Raw genomic sequence first — 19402 nt, forward strand, 5'->3', positions numbered from 1 at the left:
TAATGGCTCCCATTTTTATAGTCTTTGGTACGACTCGGCCGGGGTTTGAACTCACAACCTACCCATCTTAAACCAATGACGGCGGCCCCGGGGACTATTTGGAATTCGGGGGTATTTCAGACTGAAAATGCATGAATGGCTAAATTGCTGTGATAAGTGCTAATTGACGCTTGCCCGCGCGTGGGAACGTGGGGTATGTTTGGAATGTTGTCTTTGGAGTGAAACCGTTTGTTCCGTGGACTCCCCCCCCGGCCCTCATCTCCACATTTGGGCACACTAAAGTCCAGTCCCGCATGCCGATGTGGTGTCTAAGTCAGGCATGTCACGTCGGGTGTTATTCCAGATGTGAGGTGGGAGGCTGCGGTGGTACGTGACAGGGCATTATCGGCCCCCCCGGGGGTGCCTGTTGCTTTAAGAGCGGGCCCACATCAAACGTCACGGGCTTCTAATCTGCAGCCAGAAACAAAGACTTTTATTTTGAATTTTTTTTAAGTCACAATACTTTTCCATGTGACTCATGTGTGGGGAATATCATTTATTACCATTTTGTACCATCACCACCTTAAAGGGGAACTGCACTTTCTGTGGGGGAATTTCGCCTATCAATCACTATCTTTATGTAAGACAAGAACAACGTATGTTTTTCTTTTGTTACACATTCTAAATCATAAATAAACACTAGCAGAAGTCAGCTAACAACAAAGTCATTAAAAGTTCTCTGTTTTGCTCATAAAGCCCTCTAAAAAAGCTCCAAAAAATGCCCACAATACTGTTGTGAACTGAATTTTAACCAGCGATACTGTTATTATGAGCGCTAATGTCGAGGAACTACTTTTAGCAGCGCCGTGATCACACAGAGAGCTAACTAGCTTATGCTAATAATAATAACAATAATAGATTTGATTTGTAAACAAGCACTTTCCATTGAGCAAACAACCTCAAAGTGCTACAATGTATTAAAAAAATTAAAAAAAAGATAATACAAATAAAACAAATAAAAACTACAACTAGCACGCATATATCTAAAAAAAAAGGCTTTTTGTTTTTAAAAGGAAGGGTTTTCAAGCATACACAGTCTGTGGTGCCCTCAGGGGGTCAGGGAGAGCGTTACACAGACTGGGAGCAGGCGGAGCAGAACGCCCTCACATTGTTCGTAGCTTTGTCCTCTGAGGTTAGTCTGTCCGGAGGATTTGGGGGTGAGCATTTCTTTGAGGTAGCGGGGGGGGGGGGGGGGGGGGCATTTCCATTGAGGCACTGGTGCTGCTATATCGACATATTGAGCTGCTGCATCGCCTCTGAGTTGGTGAAAGTTAATTCCGGGTTATAAAGCATGCCTCTCACCTGGATAGTAGAAGGTTGCGGACATAAACCCACAAGTTGGTCAACTTTGACAACCAATTTAGACCCGGAGATGGCCAGAAAGACACCAAAAGATGCTCGTTAGCGGCATTTTTTTTTTTTTTTTAACCCTTTGTAATGATTATGATTAATTCTTCATCTAAACGGGAAGATATAAACATCCCATCAGTCTTTATCCCGGTGAGAGCAGACATTGTACAGTAAGTGATTGTTTTATTATTGTTTTTATTATTATTGTTGGTCATTTGTATAATTTGTTTAGCACTTAGCAATACTGCTACTTGATGGGTCTGTTTATTATACAGCTTCTAAAACTTGTACATCATCCTCTTTATATTCAGGTTCAAAAATAGAAGTTTCTGGATCATCATTTGTCCCAAAGTGGTCTTTGTTGTCTCTCATAACGTTGGCTATGATTAGTAGTGTTGTTGTTGTTGAAGGGAAAAGTAAACATTGTGAAAAATTAACACACCGCTTAAAAAAAGCAAAATAGGTAAATATTACATGTTATTTTGACTGTGATTGATACTACATTACATATATACTTACAGCACAGTTATAATAATGGAGATTTGGGGATATTTATTTCATTCTAATACTGCTACATGATGCTTAGTCTTTCACTAAAGCTGCATCTTTTTAACACACAGCTTCTAAAACTTGTAGATCATCCTCCTTATATTCAGGTTCAAAAATATAAGTTTCTGAATCATTTGTCCCAAAGTAGTCTTTGTTGTCTCTCATGGCTACGATTAGTAGTCTTGTTGTTGTTGAAGGAAAAAGCGAACATTGTGAAAAATTAACTTTGAGCAAAATACGTAAATATTACATGTTATTATGAATGTTACTAGATACTACATTACATATATACTTACAGCACAGTTATAATAATAGAGATGTTGGGATATTTATTCTATTCTAATACTGCTACATGATGCTTAGTGTTTGACTAAAGCTGCATCTGTTTAGCACACAGCATCTAAAACTTGTAGCTCATCCTCCTTATATTCAGGTTCAAAAATAGAAATTTCTGGATCATCATTTGTCCCAAAGTAGTCTTTGTTGTCTCTCATGGCTACGATTAGTAGTCTTGTTGTTGTTGAAGGAAAAAGCGAACATTGTGAAAAATTAACTTTGAGCAAAATACGTAAATATTACATGTTATTATGAATGTTACTAGATACTACATTACATATATACTTACAGCACAGTTATAATAATAGAGATTTGGGGATATTTATTTTATTCTAATACTGCTGCATGATGCTTAGTGTTTGACTAAAGCTGCATCTGTTTAGCACACAGCTTCTAATACTTGTAGCTCATCCTCCTTATATTCAGGTTCAAAAATAGAAATTTCTGGATCAACATTTGTCCCAAAGTAGTCTTTGTTGTCTCTCATGGCTATGATTAGTAGTCTTGTTGTTGTTGAAAGAAAAAGCGAACATTGTGAAAAATTAACTTTGAGCAAAATACGTAAATATTACATGTTATTATGAATGTTACTAGATACTACATTACATATATACTTACAGCACAGTTATAATAATGGAGATTTGGGGATATTTATTTCATTCTAATACTGCTACATGATGCTTAGTCTTTCACTAAAGCTGCATCTTTTTAACACACAGCTTCTAAAACTTGTAGATCATCCTCCTTATATTCAGGTTCAAAAATATAAGTTTCTGAATCATTTGTCCCAAAGTAGTCTTTGTTGTCTCTCATGGCTACGATTAGTAGTCTTGTTGTTGTTGAAGGAAAAAGCGAACATTGTGAAAAATTAACTTTGAGCAAAATACGTAAATATTACATGTTATTATGAATGTTACTAGATACTACATTACATATATACTTACAGCACAGTTATAATAATAGAGATGTTGGGATATTTATTCTATTCTAATACTGCTACATGATGCTTAGTGTTTGACTAAAGCTGCATCTGTTTAGCACACAGCATCTAAAACTTGTAGCTCATCCTCCTTATATTCAGGTTCAAAAATAGAAATTTCTGGATCATCATTTGTCCCAAAGTAGTCTTTGTTGTCTCTCATGGCTACGATTAGTAGTCTTGTTGTTGTTGAAGGAAAAAGCGAACATTGTGAAAAATTAACTTTGAGCAAAATACGTAAATATTACATGTTATTATGAATGTTACTAGATACTACATTACATATATACTTACAGCACAGTTATAATAATAGAGATTTGGGGATATTTATTTTATTCTAATACTGCTGCATGATGCTTAGTGTTTGACTAAAGCTGCATCTGTTTAGCACACAGCTTCTAATACTTGTAGCTCATCCTCCTTATATTCAGGTTCAAAAATAGAAATTTCTGGATCAACATTTGTCCCAAAGTAGTCTTTGTTGTCTCTCATGGCTATGATTAGTAGTCTTGTTGTTGTTGAAAGAAAAAGCGAACATTGTGAAAAATTAACTTTGAGCAAAATACGTAAATATTACATGTTATTATGAATGTTACTAGATACTACATTACATATATACTTACAGCACAGTTATAATAATGGAGATTTTGGGATGTATTTAGAATGATTTACAAATTATGTTCCCTCCATTGTTAGCTGACTTTCGCTAACATTATTTACGATTTAGAATGCATCAACAAGTAAATACATGTGTTCTTGTATTATGTAAGGATTGTGAATGATTGGCAAAATTAAAAAAAGGTGCAGTTCCCCTTTAAGGTCATCGTTTCCTCTCATTTGCACGACGCGCCGACAAACGATTGACGTCAAATAAAAAAAGCGTAACATGAACGGCGGTGGACTTGATTATCCCCGGCCGGGTTACATAACGGCGAGCGTCGTCATTCCTTAACATAGCCCTCCGCAGATAAGCCTCTGCAGCGGGGGCGCGGGTTCACCGACGCGGCGAGAGGCGGCGGAAGACCGCTTTAATTGGCTCGTTTAACCCCGGCCGCGGCGCTCCGTCGAGCCCTTGGCGAGTGGAGACGGATTAAAGGAGACAGCGGATGCTGCCTTCAAGGTCACGCGGGCAGGGTGGGGAAGCGCGGCGTCGTGTATTACTACGTCCATGCACGTATCTGCAGCCTCGCATGCCATGGTGGAAGAAATGTGGACGTTTACGTCAACATTCAGCCCTTAAACAAACAAAGTCACACTTTTTATCATCAGATCTAAAATGAAATTAAAAGCGCAATTAAATAGAATATTGTTTTTTGTGAAAATCTATCTATGTTTTCACATTTACTTTTATTTTGCCCATTTTTGAAATTTTTTGGGGGTTCATTTTATTATTATTTTTTCTGCAACCGACCCCAACACATCACATGTCACTGCAAAGTCCCCCATGTCCTCTACAAAGGACATTTGACATTTTTTTGCAGTTGCAAGTCCAAGACGTTAGGTGGCAGTAGTGTATCGTTTTTGTTGTTGTTGTTGTTGCGCCCTGAAGAGTGCTAATACTGTAAGTACTGGGGCTCAGTGTCACCTGCACTGGGAGCAGTGCAGTTAGCAGCACTTATATATATATATATATATATATATATATATATATATATATATATATATATATATATATATACATATGTATATTAAGTTAAAGTACCCATGATTGTCACACAATATATATATTTATTTATATATATATATATATATATATATATATATATATATATATATATATATATATATATATATATATGTTTTTTTTTGTTTTTTTTAAACATTAAAAACTGAGCCATAAAAAATAATAAAAAAACATATATATATATATATATATATATATATATATATATATATATATATATATATATATATATATATATATATATATATATATATATATATATATATATATATATATATATATATAAAGTTAAAGTACCCATGATTGTCACACAATATATATATTTATATATATATATTTTTTTTTTTTAAATATTTTTTTTAAACATTAAAAACTGGGCCATTAAAAAAAAAAAAAAAAAAAAAAAAAAAAAATATATATATATATATATATATATATATATATATATATATATATATGTTTTTTTATTTCTTTTTATGGCCCAGTTTTTAATGTTTAAAAAAAAAAATAAAAAAAATAAAATATATATATATATATATATATATATATATATATATATATATATATATATATATATATATATATATATACATATAAATATATATATATTGTGTGACAATCATGGGTACTTTAACTTAATATACATATATATACATATATATATATATATATATGTATGTGTGGAAGAAAAAAAAATCACAAGACTACTTAATCTCTACAGGCCTGTTTCATGAGGGGTTCCCTCAATTATCAGGAGATTTATATATATATATATAAATATATATATATATATATATATATATTTTTTTTTTTATGGCCCAGTTTTTAATAGCGAAACCCCCCCCCCACAAAATATGCAATATTTCCCCCCCTCAAAAATTCAGAGTGGAATATGTGATGTGAAGTAATTGGAGCCTTAATTAGGTCAATAATTCATAACAACATTGATTTTGATTCGATATTATATTTTGAACAATTGCAATTTTTTTTCCCAATAAAATTCTTGGTGATCCACTCATAAAAGTGTTAAAAAGAAAGGTATTTTTTTTCTACTTTCAATCCTCTCTCCATCAACTTCGGATCTATCCACCGATGATAAGTTTTTTTATTGTTTTGTATTATTTTATTCTGTTTTGTTGGTTGTATGAATTTTGTCAATTATTTTTTTTTTTTAAATGCAATATTTCCCTAAAAAAACATTTCAAAGTGTAATATTTGATGTAATGTAACTGGAGCCTTAAATAGGTCAATAATTCATAACAACATTGATTTTGATGCATTATTATTTTTGAGCAATAACTGCTATAAAGACAACATTTCATCTGTTTGCTCTTGTATGGCCCTGGGGCCACACTTTTGACACATCCGATATTAAAGGCTGTGAAGCACATGTCCTTTACAGAGGACAAAAAAGCATTCAAACTAACTGTTATATGACAATCAAAAAAGTCAAAGGGTCAGAATGTACACTAAGGTCCCTCCTATGTTTAACATATTATACAGTGTAAGACAAATATATATGTATGTATATATATATATATATATATATATATATATATATATATATATATATATATATATATATATATATATATATATATATGTATTTTTTTTTTTTACAAATATTAATATTTTTAATGAAAATAAATAATATATATATAAATAAATATATATATATATATATATATATATATATATATATATATATATATATATATATATATATATATATATATATATATAAATATTTATTTTTTTCATTAAATTTTTTTTTTTTTTTTTTTTATGAAAAAAAATTTAATAATGAAAATTAAAAAAAATAAATAATACAATGTTACTATTATTTTGTCCAGCTAAAGATGGACATAACTTTGTTTTTCCAAGCAAGGAAGAACGTGAGCGTGGAGGACAGGGCTGGGAAGAAGTAGCGGACGATACTCATGGAATTAAAGAACGAAATCCTCAAAAAAAAATGGAGTCAGTTTAAAAAGGTACTGCTAGCCTGCACTACCTTGAAGAAGGAGTAAACATAACATATCTTACCATAGTATTTATAAGAACTATATTTGATTAAATGAAGAGGATAATTATTATTGTGAGAATAAGTGAATAATGGGGCAGGACAGAAAAGCGTTTGCTTCTTCCTGCTCCTTTTCGGACACACACCATGTTGATTTGTTTCTACTTCCTGTTCTTATTGTTTTCTGCATATGAGAATATTGCATTGAGTATGCCTTAAAAAACATGGCGTAGATGGTTTGTTGTGTTGACAATAAATGGGGGAATTGAATTGAAGGAGTGGATAACGCCAGCCAAGGAAGTTATCTAAACGGCAGACATTTATCCATGAAAATATGAAAAAGGTGTTGTTGGACGGAGAAGCAGCTGGAAGAAGATAGCATAGAAATCTGCTCTCTAAGGTAAAAAAAAAAAAAAGGCTGTGACTTCATAAACTATTTGTTTTCATGCAATATTTATCATCTAAAAGTTTTTTTTTTTCATTCTAAAGGTTTGTTACATGTTCCGTTTTTGCTGTGTTTTTAAATTGATGTGAGTTTAATTGAATGGTTGACGAACTTGACGCTGTTTTGCAAATGTCAGATAGTCAAGGTACGAGCTGTATGGAATTCATTTTTGTGTCTTTATTATCAAAGATTTTTTTGGACACTGAAGTCATGCAATTTCATTTTTTTTGCGTTTGAATTTTGTCAACTTATTTTTATTTTATTTTATTGAATAAAGATTTGTCAGCAAAATGTAAGTTAAAAAAATAACTGTCAAAATACAGTGTTTTAAAATCAGTAAAAAAAAATCTAAAATTAAAAAATATGATTAAAAATCAAATTAAATTAAAATAAAAACAAATTAAGTGGATAAATAATCAGTATAAAAAAACTTTGATGCAGACAAAAATCTGTGTAAAACATTCAGTGTATAAAAAAATTCAGTTTGAAAAGATTCAAAGCAGAAAAAAATGGTGCATAACAAATTCAGTGTAAAAAAAAAATTCAGTTTATAACATTTTAGTGTAAACAAATTAAAAGCAGAAAAATTCAGTGTAAAAAAAATTGGTGCAAAAAAATTCAGTGCAAAAAAAATTGGTGTATAAAAATTCAGTGTAAACAAATTAAAAGCAGAAAATTTCAGTGTAAGAAAATTGGTGCAGAAAAATTCAGTGTAAAACATTCAAAGCAAAAAAAATTGGTGCATAAAAGTCAGTGTTAAAAAAAATCTGTGTAAAAAAATTCAGTATATAAAAATTCAGTGTAAACAAATTAAAACCAGAAAAAATCAGCATTTAAAAATTCAGTGCAAAAATATGTGTTGCTTCAAAACTTAAGACTAACTTCTGATAAATGAAGACTGAAGCAATCTATATAGTATTGTTTGTAAATTATCTTTTTTTTTACACACCCAATTTCAAAACACTGTATTTTAACAAACTACATTTTATTATTTCGATGAAATTGTCTGCATAATTTGATGTGAAAAAAAATCAGTGTAAAAATAATTAAGTGGATAAAAAAATCAGTGTAAAAATAATTAAGTGGATAAAAAAATCAGCGTAAAAATAGTCAGTATAAAAAACTACTTTGATGCAGACAAAAATCAGTGTAAAACATTCAGTGTAAAAAAATGAAGTTTAAAAAAAAATAAAGTAGAAAAATTAAGAGTAAAAAAATTAGTGCAAAAATTTTTTTTTGGTGCAGAAAAAGTCAGTGTAAAAATATTCAATGCAGAAAAAATTGGTGTATAAAAAATCAGTGTATGAAAATTAATTGAAAATAAATTAAAAGCAGAAAAAATCAGTGTAAAGAAATTGGTGCAAAAAAAGCAGAACAATTTGGTGTATAAAAAAATTCTGTGTACAAAAATGTGGTGCAGAAAAATTCAGTGCAAAAATATTTGTTGCTTCAAAACTCAAGACTCACTTCTGATAAATGAAGACTGAAGCAATCTGTATAGTATTTTTTCTACAATTATCTTTTTTTTTTACACACTCAATTTCAAAACACTGTATTTTAACAAACTACATGTTATTATTTCGATGAAATTGTCTGCATAATTTGATGTGAAAAAAAAATCAGTGTAAAAATAATTAAGTGGATAAAAAAATCAGTGTAAAAATAGTCAGTATAAAAAACTACTTTGATGCAGACAAAAATCAGTGTAAAATATTCAGTGTAAAAAAATGAAGTTTAAAAAAATTTAAAGCAGAAAAATTAAGAGTAAAAAAATTAGTGCAAATTTTTTTTTTTTGGTGCAGAAAAAGTCAGTGTAAAAACATTCAATGCAGAAAAAATTGGTGTATAAAAAAGCAGTGTATGAAAATTAATTGAAAATAAATTAAAATCAGAAAAAATCAGTGTAAAGAAATTGGTGCAAAAAAAGCAGAACAATTTGGTGTATAAAAAAAATCTGTGTACAAAAATGTGGTGCAGAAAAATTCAGTGCAAAAATATTTGTTGCTTCAAAACTCAAGACTCACTTCTGATAAATGAAGACTGAAGCAATCTGTATAGTATTTTTTCTACAATTATCTTTTTTTTTTACACACTCAATTTCAAAACACTGTATTTTAACAAACTACATTTTATTATTTCGATGAAATTGTCTGCATAATTTGATGTGAAAAAAAAATCAGTGTAAAAATAATTATGTGGATAAAAAAATCAGTGTAAAAATAATTAAGTGGATAAAAAAATCAGTTTAAAAATAGTCAGTATAAAAAAACACTTTGATGCAGACAAAAATCTGTGTAAAATATTCAGTGTAAGAAAATGAAGTTTAAAAAAATTTAAAGCAGAAAAATTAAGAGTAAAAAAATTAGTGCAAATTTTTTTTTTTTGGTGCAGAAAAAGTCAGTGTAAAAACATTCAATACAGAAAAAAATTGGTGTATAAAAAAGCAGTGTATGAAAATTAATTTAAAATAAATTAAAAGCAGAAAAAATCAGTGTAAAGAAATTGGTGCAGAAAAAAGCAGAAAAATTTGGTGTACAAAAATGTGGTGCAGAAAAATTCAGTGCAAAAATATTTGTTGCTTCAAAACTCAAGACTCACTTCTGATTAATGAAAACTGATTATAGAATCATCTTTTTTTTACAACCCAATTTAAAGCACTGTATTTTAACAAACTACAATTTAAAACTAACACATTTTGCCCACAATTTTGTTTCCAATTACATTTTTAAAAAGTATAAATTTTATGTAAAAAAACAAAAAAGTGTGAAAAAGGCTGTGGTTAAAAAAAAAAAAGACACAAATGACCTCCTGCTGGGTCACAGAACCAATTAAAGTCGTATCCCGAGGTACTACTGTCTTTGAGAATGGCGTAACTTTGTGAGAAAAAAAAGTGTTTCCGCATTACGTCAGTCCCTTTTTTTCTTTGATTAACGATGTTATTTAAAAAAAAAAAAAAAAAAAAAAAAAAAAAAAAAAAGTTCCAACCCGCCACCGGTCTGTGCCGCCATCATCGCGCCGTGATTGGCCGCCCCGCCCCCGGCGTGCAGAGGTGGAGGCGTCACGGCGTCTATATGAACGCCGGAGCCTCTCAGTCCGCCAGCAAAGCCACACTTGGACGTAACAAACACTCCCGACCCACGCGGACCTCACACGCCGAGCAGCACGCAGCACAGCGCGGACATGTACCCGCACCTCAGCGGCCTGCTGCTGGTCCTCAGCCTGCTGCAGCTCCCGCACACTGACGGCTGCTCCTGCGCGCTCACGCACCCGCAGGACGCCTACTGCGACTCCGACATCGGTGAGTCATCGATTACACATCGAGGAGGAACGTAACGCCGATTGTTTTAGGTCAGCGCTGAGTAGGAACTCTTCACAACACATTTTCATTTCACTTTTATTTGATTTATTCCACTTTCACGAGTGGAATTATAAACATAAATAATCATTTTTGTTAGTCAAAAATCAATCTTTTTATTGCAACATTTCAAAGCAAACCTTAATTTATTATCGTCATATTATTATTTGCAAGTATAACATTAAATTGCTAATTAAGTCTACTACACTACTGTATTTAATGTTGTCATTATGGTGGTACTTAATGAATACTTGGGTCTACTACACTACTGTATTTAATGTTGTCATGATGGTGGTACTTAATGAATACTTAGGTCTACTACACTACTGTATTTAATGTTGTCATTATGGTGGTACTTAATGAATACTTAGGTCTACTACACTACTGTATTTAATGTTGTCATGATGGTGGTACTTAATGAATACTTAGGCCTACTACACTACTGTATTTAATGTTGTCATTATGGTGGTACTTAATGAATACTTAGGTCTACTTCACTACAGTATTTTAATGTTGGTCATTATGGTGGTACTTAATGAATACTTAGGTCTACTACACTACTGTATTTAATGTTGTCATTATGGTGGTACTTAATGAATACTTAGGTCTACTACACTACTGTATTTAATGTCATTATGGTGGTACTTAATGAATACTTAGGTCTACTACACTACTGTATTTAATGTTGTCATTATGGTGGTACTTAATGAATACTTAGGTCTACTACACTACTGTATTTAATGTTGTCATTATGGTGGTACTTAATGAATACTTAGATCTACTACACTACTGTATTTAATGTTGTCATTATGGTGGTACTTAATGAATACTTAGGTCTACTACACTACTGTATTTAATGTTGTCATTATGGTGGTACTTAATGAATACTTAGGCCTACTACACTACTGTATTTAATGTTGTCATTATGGTGATACTTAATGAATACTTAGGCCTACTACACTACTGTATTTAATGTTGTCATTATGGTGGTACTTAATGAATACTTAGGTCTACTACACTACTGTATTTAATGTTGTCATTATGGTGGTACTTAATGAATACTTAGGCCTACTACACTACTGTATTGTAATGTTGTCATTATGGTGGTACTTAATGAATACTTAGGTCTACTACACTACTGTATTTAATGTTGTCATTATGGTGGTACTTAATGAATACTTAGGTCTACTACACTACTGTATTTAATGTTGTCATTATGGTGGTACTTAATGAATACTTAGGTCTACTACACTACTGTATTTAATGTTGTCATTATGGTGGTACTTAATGAACACTTAGGTCTACTACACTACTGTATTTAATGTCATTATGGTGGTACTTAATGAATACTTAGGTCTACTACACTACTGTATTTAATGTTGTCATTATGGTGGTACTTAATGAATACTTAGGTCTACTACACTACTGTATTTAATGTTGTCATTATGGTGGTACTTAATGAACACTTAGGTCTACTACACTACTGTATTTAATGTCATTATGGTGGTACTTAATGAATACTTAGGTCTACTACACTACTGTATTTAATGTTGTCATTATGGTGGTACTTAATGAATACTTAGGTCTACTACGCTACTGTATTTAATGTTGTCATTATGGTGGTACTTAATGAATACTTAGGTCTACTACACTACTGTATTTAATGTTGTCATGATGGTGGTACTTGATGAATACTTAGGTCTAATACACTACTGTATTTAATGTTGTCATTATGGTGGTACTTAATGAATACTTAGGTCTACTACACTACTGTATTTAATGTTGTCATTATGGTGGTACTTAATGAATACTTAGGTCTACTACACTACTGTATTTAATGTTGTCATTATGGTGGTACTTAATGAATACTTAGGTCTACTTCACTACTGTATTTAATGTTGTCATTATGGTGGTACTTAATGAATACTTAGGTCTACTACACTACTGTATTTAATGTCATTATGGTGGTACTTAATGAATACTTAGGTCTACTACGCTACTGTATTTAATGCTGTCATGATGGTGGTACTTAATGAATACTTAGGTCTACTACGCTACTGTATTTAATGTTGTCATTATGGTGGTACTTAATGAATACTTAGGTCTACTTCACTACTGTATTTAATGTTGTCATCATGGTGGTACTTAATGAATACTTAGGTCTACTACACTACTGTATTTAATGTTGTCATTATGGTGGTACTTAATGAATACTTAGGTCTACTACACTACTGTATTTAATGCTGTCATTGTGGTGGTACTTGATGAATACTTAGGTCTACTACACTACTGTATTTTAGTAGTCCTACATTGGTACGCTGCTGCTATGTCGCCATCTTTGTGAACTACATGACTAGTTCAGGTCTATGCCCACATATTATGCTTAGAAATGAACCGAGCGCATCATTTACTTATATGACCCAATCAATCAAAGTTGATTTATATAGCCCTGAATCACAAGTGTCTCAAAGGGCTGCACAAGCCACAACGGCATCCTCGGCTCAGATCCAATGCAAACAACCTTCCCTAGTCATGGTGCCGAAAAAAAAAAATAGAAAAATGGAACCAACACAAAATGCCCACAGACATGGTCACACATAACAATATAACACAATTTGTGGATATTATTTAAAAAAAATGCATCAACAAACCATAAAAAAAACCTGAATTACACCCATTTAATTAAATCCATTGCAATGCATGATGGGAAAAATGCAAAACACTCTCCACACTTATCCATGTTTGGTGCAACGTAGGAGTCCAACTTTCACATACTCTTAAATACAACTATATTCATTATTATTTATATATCATTATATTAATATAATATATATGAAAAAAGCTGACTGCCAGTATATATATATATATATATATATATATATATATATATATATATATATATATATATATATATATATATATATATATATATATATATATATATATATATATATATATATATATATATATATATATATAAAAATACTGTAAGTATTGTACTTATTACACACCAGCTGTTTGATTGTATATATATATATATATATATATATATATATATATATATATATATATACACACATACATATATATATATATATTTTTAAAATATATACATGTATATATATATATACTGTATATATATATATATTTATATGTGTTTATATACATATATACATACATATATATATATATATTTTTAAATATATATTTATGTATATATATACACATATATATTAATGTATATATATACACATATATATTAATGTATATATATATTTATGTATATATAAATATATATATATATTTATGTATATATATATATATATATATTTATGTATATATAAATATATATATATATTTATGTATATATATATATATATATATATATATATATATATATATATATATATATATATATATATATATATATATATATATATATATTTATGTATATATATATATATATATATATATATATATATATATATATATATATATATATATATATATATATATATATGATTATATATATATATATGAATATATATATATATATGATTATATATATATATATGATTATATACATTAGTACATCTTAGTTGTAGTTTTCATTAACACATTTGAAGGTGTTGAAATCGCCATGTAAAATCACTAATGCTAATAAGTAGTGTTGAGAAGTGCGACATTACCCGGAGGTAGTTGGGCTGAGTCCGCTCTCAGTGCTGCTGGAGTGACCGCCAAGTGCCTAAGAGGCGTGACGTGGCGTGCAAACCCCGGTACTGAAACACGGCCCCCGTTGGATTAAACGTGACTCAATGCCCATTGGGGGTACTGGCAGGATTGGGTACACACCCCTACTTACTTGTGTGCTGGACATACACGTGGTTAGAACACAACACTCTGTAAAGTGATACCAAACTTTTTTTCCTACGCTTTAAATCCTGCGGTTTATAAAACAGTGCAGCTAATTTATGATTTTTTTTTTCTTCGCTGACGGCCATAATGCAAATATAAAAAAAACAAAAAAAAAACAGTGCCCTTAGGTCTTAAACTGATCTCTCAACCGGAAGTACAAGTGCAGTTCCGTCTTCTAGACGTCCATAGCGTTTCTACTCGAATGGACTCTTCATTCGTCACTCCAAGCGAGGTTTGTACGTTTTACAATATAACTTGCTTTCTAAACCGTCCCATGTGTGACGTCTGGAGGAGTTTTTTCACGCACATTTTTACGCGCTATCTTGATTTGATAAAGCTAGCGTCGTTCGCGTTAGCTAATATGCGAACACGTTTATTACGAGTGTCTGTGTTATTAACTTACAATGGCACTCTTTTTGTATTGTTCCGGTTTGTAAATCCACCAAAACGTCACCGTGGAGTTATTGGGTCTGTTTAGCTGATTGGAGAGCATGACCATGACTTGTGTTTTGTCTGATCAGCCGTTTTACTGCCTTGTTACAGACACCGTTTGGAAACAATTAAGGCATGTAAATAAACATTTACACAATATTTCTGTCATGTAAAATTCTGACTTTTATCACAATATTGCCCTTTTTTTTGTTGTTCCTGTAAAATAGTGACATTTTTTGAGTAAAATGATGACTTTTGTCATCATTTTGCCAAGTTAAATTCCGATTATTATTATAAGGTCGCCAGCATTTTAAAGTCTTCTTATAAATTTGTGACTTTTGCCGAGTAAAATTACGACTCTTGCCAAAATGTTAACCTTTTCTTGTAAAATTGCGACTGTTAATAAATAAAATGACGATTTTTATTATAATATTGCACACATGTTCAGTTTTTCTTGCAACATTTTGACTTGCGTTGAGTAAAATGACAACTTTTATTATAAAAATGCCAAAATTCTAAGTTTTTATTGTGAAATTCCAACTGATTTTTCACAAAAAGCTTTTGTCTTTTGTCATCATTTTGCCAAGTAAAATTCTTATTATTATTATAATATTGCCAAATTTTTAAGTTTTCTTATAAAATTGTGACTTTTGTCGAGTAAAATGACGACTCTTTTCATGAAATTGCCAACATTTTAAGCTTTTTCTTGTAAAATTGTGACTGTTATTGAGTAAAATTCCAACTTTTATTATAATATTGCACAAATGTTCAGTTTTTCTTGCAACATTTTGACTTGCGTTGAGTAAAATGACGACTTTTATTATAAAAATGCCAAAATTCCAAGATTTACTTGTGAAATTGTTACCTTTTTCTTGTGAAATTCCAACTCATTTTTCACAAAAAGCTTTTGTCATCAATTTGCCAAGCAAAATTATAATGTCAAAAGTTTGAAGTTTTCTTATAAAATTGTGACTTTTGTCGAGTAAAATGACGACTCTTTTCATGAAATTGCCAACATTTTAAGCTTTTGCTTGTAAAATTGCGACTGTTATTGAGTAAAATTCCAACTTTTATCATAATATTGCACAAATGTTCAGTTTTTCTTGCAACATTTTGACTTGTGTTGAGTAAAATGACGACTTTTATTATAAAAATCACAAAAAGCTTTTGTCTTTTGTCATCATTTTGCCAAGTAAAATTTTGATTACTATTATAATATTGCCAAAAGTTTTAAGTTTTCTTATAAAATTGTGACTTTTGCCGAGTAAAATGACGACTTTTATTATAATATTGCACAAATGTTCAGTTTTTCTTGTAACATTTTGACTTGCGTTGAGTAAAATTATGACTTTTATTATAAAAATGCCAAAATTCCAAGTTTTACTTGTGAAATTGTGACCTTTTTCTTGTGAAATTCCAACTAATTTTTCACAAAAAGCTTTTGTCTTTTGTCATCATTTTGCCAAGTAAAATTTTTATTATTATTATAATATTGCCAAAATTTTTTAGTTTTCTTATAAAATTGTGACTTTTGAGTAAAATGACGACTCTTTCATAAAAATGCCAACATTTTCAGCTTTTTCTTGTAAAATTGTGACTGTTATTGAGTAAAATTCCAACTTTTATTATAATATTGCACAAATGTTCAGTTTTTCTTGCAACATTTTGACTTGCATTGAGTAAAATGACGACTTTTATTATAAAAAATGCCAAAATTCCAAGTTTTACTTGTGAAATTGTTACCTTTTTCTTGTGAAATTCCAACTCATTTTTCACAAAAATTTTAAGTTTTCTTATAAAATTGTGACTTTAGAGTAAAATGACGACTCTCCATAAAATTGCCAACATTTTCAGCTTTTTCTTGTAAAATTGCGACTGTTATTGAGTAAAATGCCAACTTTTATTATAATATTGCACACATGTTCAGTTTTTCTTGTAAAAATTTTGACTTGCGTTGAGTAAAATGACGACTTTTATTAAAATGTTGGCAATTTCATGAAAAGAGTCGTCATTTTACTCGACAAAAGTCACAATTTTATAAGAAAACTTAAAAATGTTGGCAATATTATAATAATAATAAAAATTTTACTTGGCAAAATGATGACAAAAGCTTTTTTTGTAAAATCAGTTGGAATTTCACAAGAAAAACTTAGAATTTTGGCATTTTTATAATAAAAGTCGTCATTTTACTCAACGCAAGTCAAAATGTTACAAGAAAAACTGAACATTTGTGCAATATTATGATAAAAGTTGGAATTTTACTCAATGCAAGTCAAAATGTTGCAAGAAAAACTGAACATGTGTGCAATATTATGATAAAAGTTGGAATTTTACTCAATGAAAGTCAAAATGTTGCAAGAAAAACTGAACATTTGTGCAATATTATGATAAAAGTTGGAATTTTACTCAATAACAGTCGCAATTTTACAAGAAAAAGCTTAAAATGTTGGCAATTTCATGAAAAGAGTCGTCATTTTACTCGACAAAAGTCACAATTTTATAAGAAAACTTAAAAATTTTGGCAATATTATAATAATAATAAAAATTTTACTTGGCAAAATGATGACAAAAGCTTTTTTTGTAAAATCAGTTGGAATTTCACAAGAAAAACTTAGAATTTTGGCATTTTTATAATAAAAGTCGTCATTTTACTCAACGCAAGTCAAAATGTTACAAGAAAAACTGAACATTTGTGCAATATTATGATAAAAGTTGGAATTTTACTCAATAACATTCGCAATTTTACAAGAAAAAGCTGAAAATGTTGGCAATTTCATGAAAAGAGTCGTCATTTTACTCAACAAAAGTCACAATTTTATAAGAAAACTTAAAAATTTGGCAATATTATAATAATAATAAAAATGTTACTTGGCAAAATGATGACAAAAGCTTTTTTTGTAAAATCAGTTGGAATTTCACAAGAAAAACTTAGAATTTTGGCATTTTTATAATAAAAGTCGTCATTTTACTCAACGCAAGTCAAAATGTTACAAGAAAAACTGAACATTTGTGCAATATTATAATAAAAGTTGGAATTTTACTCAATGCAAGTCAAAATGTTGCAAGAAAAACTGAACATTTGCGCAATATTATGATAAAAGTTGGAATTTTACTCAATAACAGTCGCAATTTTACAAGCAAAAGCTTAAAATGTTGGCAATTTCATGAAAAGAGTCGTCATTTCACTCGACAAAAGTCACAATTTTGTAAGAAAACTTAAAAATTTGGCAATATTATAATAATAATAAAAATTTACTTGGCAAAATGATGACAAAAGACAAACGCTTTTTGTGAAAAATCAGTTGGAATTTCACAATAAAAACTTAGAATTTTGGCATTTTTATAATAAAAGTCGTCATTTTACTCAACGCAAGTCAAAATGTTGCAAGAAAAACTGAACATTTGTGCAATATTATGATAAAAGTTGGAATTTTACTCAACGCAAGTCAAAATGTTGCAAGAAAAACTGAACATTTGTGCAATATTATGATAAAAGTTGGAATTTTACTCAATAACAGTCGCAATTTTACAAGAAAAAGCTTAAAATGTTGGCAATTTCATGAAAAGAGTCGTCATTTTACTCGACAAAAGTCACAATTTTGTAAGAAAACTTAAAAATTTGGCAATATTATAATAATAATAAAAATTTTACTTGGCAAAATGATGACAAAAGCTTTTTTTGTAAAATCAGTTGGAATTTCACAATAAAACTTAGAATTTTGGCTTTTTTATAATAAGTCGTCATTTTACTCAACGCAAGTCAAAATGTTACAAGAAAAACTGAGCATGTGTGCAATATTATGATAAAAGTTGGAATTTTACTCAATGCAAGTCAAAATGTTGCAAGAAAAACTGAACATTTGTGCAATATTATGATAAAAGTTGGAATTTTACTCAACGCAAGTCAAAATGTTGCAAAAAAAACTGAACATTTGTGCAATATTATGATAAAAGTTGGAATTTTACTCAATAACAGTCGCAATTTTACAAGAAAAAGCTGAAAATGTTGGCAATTTCATGAAAAGAGTCGTCATTTTACTCGACAAAAGTCACAATTTTATAAGAAAACTTTAAAATTTGGCAATATTATAATAATAATAAAAATTTTACTTGGCAAAATGATGACAAAAGCTTTTTTTTGTAAAATGAGTTGGAATTTCACAAGAAAAACTTAGAATTTTGGCATTTTTATAATAAAAGTCGTCATTTTACTCAACGCAAGTATAAATGTTGCAAGAAAAACTGAACATTTGTGCAATATTATGATAAAAGTTGGAATTTTACTCAATAACAGTCGC

General features: G+C 29.9%; 2 protein-coding genes across 5 annotated transcripts in view; one reads left to right on the forward strand and one right to left on the reverse strand.

The window, feature by feature from the left end:
• LOC133662452 (synapsin-3-like) overlaps nucleotides 1-19402 on the reverse strand; it is a 342835-nt gene that overhangs the window by 161919 nt on the left and 161514 nt on the right. The window lies entirely within an intron of this gene.
• Nucleotides 10374-19402, forward strand: part of LOC133662450 (metalloproteinase inhibitor 3-like) — a 55363-nt gene continuing 46334 nt past the window's right edge. Inside the window, exon 1 of the mRNA XM_062066454.1 lies at nucleotides 10374-10700. Within this exon, the coding sequence (XP_061922438.1) occupies nucleotides 10583-10700 (118 nt within the window). The 5' untranslated portion in view covers nucleotides 10374-10582. The remainder of the gene's footprint in view (nucleotides 10701-19402) is intronic.

Source organism: Entelurus aequoreus, linkage group LG12 (assembly GCF_033978785.1).
Source record: "Entelurus aequoreus isolate RoL-2023_Sb linkage group LG12, RoL_Eaeq_v1.1, whole genome shotgun sequence".
NCBI lineage: Eukaryota > Metazoa > Chordata > Actinopteri > Syngnathiformes > Syngnathidae > Entelurus > Entelurus aequoreus.